This window comes from Chrysochloris asiatica, unplaced genomic scaffold (genome assembly GCF_000296735.1).
Source record: "Chrysochloris asiatica unplaced genomic scaffold, ChrAsi1.0 scaffold00014, whole genome shotgun sequence".
NCBI classification, from domain to species: domain Eukaryota; kingdom Metazoa; phylum Chordata; class Mammalia; order Afrosoricida; family Chrysochloridae; genus Chrysochloris; species Chrysochloris asiatica.
In genome coordinates, this window is record NW_006408532.1 from 21268220 (window position 1) to 21273423 (window position 5204).

The following is a 5204-nucleotide window of genomic DNA, read 5'->3' on the forward strand; positions in this document are numbered from 1 at the left end:
GCTGCTTCCGTGAGGCTGATAGTTGATCCAAGAAGAATGAAGTCCTTGACAACTTCAATCTTTTCTCCATTGATAAGAATGTTGTTTATTGATCCAGTGGTGAAGACTTTTGTTTTCTTTACATTGCAATTTTATTGCATTAAGAACAGGAAAATTAATGCATCATGATTCATTTTAGAAAACTTCATTCCCTTTAGAAGAACAAATAAATACAGTCTAGGACTCTGTCAGTAAGTGAACAGGAATATATCACTAATGGCCCCTGATTCACTACACATAAACTATTACAAGAACCTTGACCTTTGCTCAAAAGAAAGAGAAGTCACTGAAAGGTTATGCACAGAGGAGTGATACAACGACTTACATTTTAGCCATTATGTCGAGAATTAGTTTATGATAGGAGAGAAGGGAGACAGTTGGGAAGGTGACAGGTAATGGTGGCTTGGAGCTCCTTAGTAGCACTGGAGAAGATGAGAAGTCAGATTTTAGATAAATTTTAATAATGGAGCTCACATAACTTACTGATGAATCAAAGTTTGAGGTGTGAGACAAAGAAATCCAATCCCTCCAGGATTACTCTAAGGTTTGGGGCCTGAGCATTTTTATGGAAAGTAGTAAGAAATCAGGAGCTTGGTTATAGACATATATGTAGCCCATGACTTACCACATAGTGAAGTTATAATGGACCACATTTACAACTGTTGTCTTTTGAAATATATATACATACTATCATTAGTACGGGGTCATGGTATGGTGCTGTGAGCGAATGTGCTGGACTGCAAAGTTGATTTGAACCGCAATATCAGCGGTTCAAGATCACCAGTCACTCCTTTGTCGCTGTGGGTCAGAACTGACTCAATGGCACTTAACAACAACATCATTAGTACATCTTCCTGAGAGGGAATATGCATTAATGGAATATGGAAAACAATTGCTGAATTATGTGATCAGGATAATGTAATGGACGAGATTGGTGCGGAAATTGTCTATATGGCAAGAACAGTGAATTTAGACCTTCGTATTGCTGATGTGGAACAGCTCGCAGATCATGAAAATGACAGACTAGGACTGAATGCAATTGAAAGAAGCAAAAAATGCCAACAGAAAAAAATAGCGAGGAATAAGGAGACAAGTTGTCAATTTTTCTTTACAGTAAAGGGATTAGCTTTAATATTTTCTAAACTAAATCACGGGCTTCAGTTGTTTGAAAACATGTTTCCAAATGCTAATCGCTTTGCTGAAATCCATAGGCAGATTTGAGAAACAGTAAGACGTTAACGCAAAATATATGAAGGGGAAAAAAAAAAAGATCATACAGAAAACTCTCACTATTTTTCTGAATAGAAAACCAGTTAGTCCAATTATCTGAATGATGCCTTGGAATGGGATCATTCAGGTAATCCAGAATCTTCATCAGTGGAGTTATTACTACAAATGAGAAAATGCCAATGTCATCCAACTCTTCATCAGCATTAACTTTTTTATGGTTTGTGTATTTTTTATGTATTCATGATATCTGTAAGTTTAAATGTAATGTTTCCAACCCCAAAAGACAAAGAAAGTCCAGATTTCTAAATATACTGATAATAGAAGGAAATAATGATGAGAACATTTTAAAATTATTATGTTATTGTGATCTGAGTGATAGTTTACATGGGAGAACATCAGCTTTATACGTCTCATTGCAATGATTACAATCTCCTCCGTGCATCATTCAACTTTATTTGCTTCCACTCTTTCCCTCAGTTGTTTTGTTTTGTTTTTTGGGGTGGGGAGATGTATACAAAAACACTCAAGAATATGGTAGCATAGTGGTTACGAATCGGGCTGCGAACCTTAAGGTCAGCGGTTCGAAACTACCAGCCGCTCTGCGGGAGAAAGATGAGGCTTTCTACTCCCGTAAGGATTTACACCCTCGGAAACCCTGTACAGGGTCGCTATGGGTCGGAACCGACTCTACGGCACTTAACAACAACAACAACAAACAACCAAAAAAGGCACATTCTGCAAGCCTGCTTCCTGGCCACCAGCACTCAGTCCCTCTCTTTCCATGGGTCTAGATTTCTCAGCTGCTCCCTCTTTCCATGTCCAATGAGAAAATTTTTAATGCGGTATTCTGAGGGAGTCATCAGAACAGAACTCTGTCATAAGTTTGAGACTATGTTACATTTGGGGTGTTTATAAGACATTCACATGCAATATTAAGTTAGCTGCTGAATACAGGTTCATTATCATGTATTGTGAAGAAATTGTCTACTTACATCTTTTCCAATAAGATCTCTCTGGTTCTCAATGACACCCCAAGGGGGGATTCCAACTGTCCAGATTTTTCGCAAGGACTGGGAGGAATGGGCTTTCAGGGCATCCCCAACATGCTTGGACACTCCTGTGAGCAACCAGTTTACAAGTCAAACTTGAAATCACAAATCATGCAAAACACAGTGACAACTAAAGAGAAACAAGTAAGGAAGCACAGGTTTCCCCTGCTAACCAAAAGTAGAGCATTCCTATGAAACTTTCATATACTGAAAGGCATGTAACGAAGGAGCAGTTACTATTAATTTACATAGGAATTTTTTTTTTTTTGAGCATTTCAAGACCCCAAAATTAACCTACTAAATCATACTAAGTAGCCCTGGTTGTAGTAGGTTATGAGTTGGGCTGTAAACTGCAAGTCAGCAGTTCAAACCTACCAGAAGCTCCATGGGAGAATGATGAGACTTTCTGATCCTATAAAGATTTAGAGTTCAGAAACCCTATGTAGGGTCCTATGTGTCGGAACACACTCCACGGCACACAACCACCAACATCACATAAATCTAGGGGCCTGTTGTGGCGCTGTAGAAGTACTATACTGCTAACTTCAAGGTCAGTGGTTCAAACTCAACAGTTGCTCCTCAGAAACCCTGCACAGGGTCACTATGAATCAGAACTGACTTAATTGCACTTAATAACAAGATAGTGTTCATAGGCACAGTTCAACAGTGCGATAATTTGATGCTGAGATACTAAACGTAGCTTGGGGGCAGGGAGGAGCTTGCCAACACCCCTCTCCATGCTGGGGGCCAGGTAAGGGGGTGCTGCCTCTTTAACAGCTCATTGCAAAACAAACACTGAATGCTAGTTTCACTTTATGTCTTTTTTTGAAAAAATGAATATCCTCTTCTAATTTCTTTCTGCTAGCCATAACAGGTACTGAAGGAGTTCTAGGGTGGCACTGTGCGTTAATGCACTGGACGGCAAAGTTGGTTTGAGCTGCAAGGTCGGTGGTTCAAGCTCACCAGCTACTCATTGGAAAGCCTATACAGGATCACTATGGGTCAAAACTGACTCGATGGCATTTAACAACAACAAACAACAATGCAGGTCTTTTGTAAAAGCAAAGTTGTTGTTGTTAAGTGCCGTCGAGTCGGTTTCGACCCATAGCGACCCTGAATAGGGTTTCTGAGGCTGTAAGTCTTTACGGGAGCAGATCGCCTCATCTTTCTCCCGCGGAGCAGCTGGTAGTTTCGAACTGCTGACCTTCCGGTTCACAGCCCGATTCGTAACCACTACGCTACCAGAGCAAATGTTCACAAAGTGGAGGATGCCTGTTCTACAAAAGGCCAATCTTAAAGGAAAGTTGAAGGCACAGAGGAGTAAGTTTCGGGTACCTTGTCTACCTCTCCTCCCTCTCTTAACACTTCTTTCTTTTATCACAGACCTCTTTACCTGGAAAACTTCCTTCTCTTTTTGGACATTTTCTGCCTACAAACTGAGCTCTAACACTAATCTTCCCTTACCAGCATTATCCTGTTCCTCCAGAGCAAGACTAACCCTGACATCATAAACGCCTTTAGTATTTTTTTTCCCAACAAAACATCCTGGAGAAGCATCCCTCACTTCAGTGAAGGACAGTGTTAAAATGCAGGTTCAAACTCCCAGGTCTGTGGGGCCTGAGATTCTGCATTTCCAACAAGCTCCCAAGTGATGCTGATGTTACTGGCCCATGGTCCAACCGCTCCTTTACTAACCAGGCCCTCCAGGAGTTGTGTCTGAATCAGGTCAGACCCTGATTGTTGGTTATGGGAGCCCTAAGGATTTCCCATTTCTTTGACTCATAGAAACTATTTCAATAGTCCTCATGCTATGTATTTGTATTCCTAATATTTCACTAAACAAAAAGTCAAAAAGAAAATACATAAATAGATCAAGCAGTAAGACAAAACATGGGAGGGATATAGTTAGTTATTCAAAGAAAAAGACTTGCCTACGCGTACGTTTTTCTGAACTCTGCCAACCTACCCTACCTCTCCTCCTTTTTTAACCAGAAATCAAATAAGTAGAGTACAATGGACTTAGTTAGAACTTTGCCACCTTCATTATCTTCCAAGAATGTGAAAGAATAATTATCTTAGTGACGGGTCAAATCCTTTGGTTTTACTTTGCTTTGATTTTTTTCAGTCATCTGTTTCCTTCATTCCTTTTCAGTCAGGTGTCAAAGGAATTATTTGTTAAACCAGAATGTCTTGACAAATGCTAAATCCTGCCCTCTAGCTCACAACCAGGTAGGAGAACTATTACACAGACTCATCTCCACCTGTAAGGCAATACAATTTGAGGGAACTTCTGAAAATTTGCAGAAAAGGATGGAATCAAAAGATAAAGGAACCTACAGGAAAAATACAAAACAATAGATGCAAACCGACTGTTACTATAAGAACAAGCAAGTTGCTTGCCCAGGAGACATCAAGGCAAGTGGTCGGGTCCCCGCAGTGCAAACCTCCTTCCAAGACTAAGACTCAATGGGAATACATGCTCTGATTGGTGACCACGCTTGTCACCAATAAGGGGAAATGAGGGAAAAACAGCAAGGAAGTGGCAAGCTAAGCCCTACAACATTTAATAGACTCCTGTGAACCCCGGGTGGAGACCTGGTTGGCCAACAGTGTGGCAAGACCTGGGGACTCCTGGGCCCAGAGTCAGTGACATAGCCACAGAGGACTAGAGTGGAGAGTGAAGCGTCCAGCTGATAAGAAGAGAGGGCATATGCACAAGAACACCCATACGTGCAGATAATACCCACTTGACCTGGTTTCAATGACTGGATGATCAGAGCTCAACCAGAAGATAGAAAAGGGAAAAAAAAGTAATCTGATACAATTTGATGAACTTGACCTACACCTATGGATGCAGTAGCTCAAAAGAGGGAACAAATCCTTACA

At 40.8% G+C, this 5204-nt stretch overlaps 1 protein-coding gene across 1 annotated transcript in view; it reads right to left on the reverse strand.

Moving 5' to 3' along the window:
- The window catches only part of TRPM6 (transient receptor potential cation channel, subfamily M, member 6), a 178452-nt gene that overhangs the window by 153450 nt on the left and 19798 nt on the right, over nt 1–5204 (reverse strand). The window contains exon 5 of the mRNA XM_006835005.1: nt 2262–2386. Coding sequence (XP_006835068.1) covers nt 2262–2386 — 125 coding nt within the window. The remainder of the gene's footprint in view (nt 1–2261; nt 2387–5204) is intronic.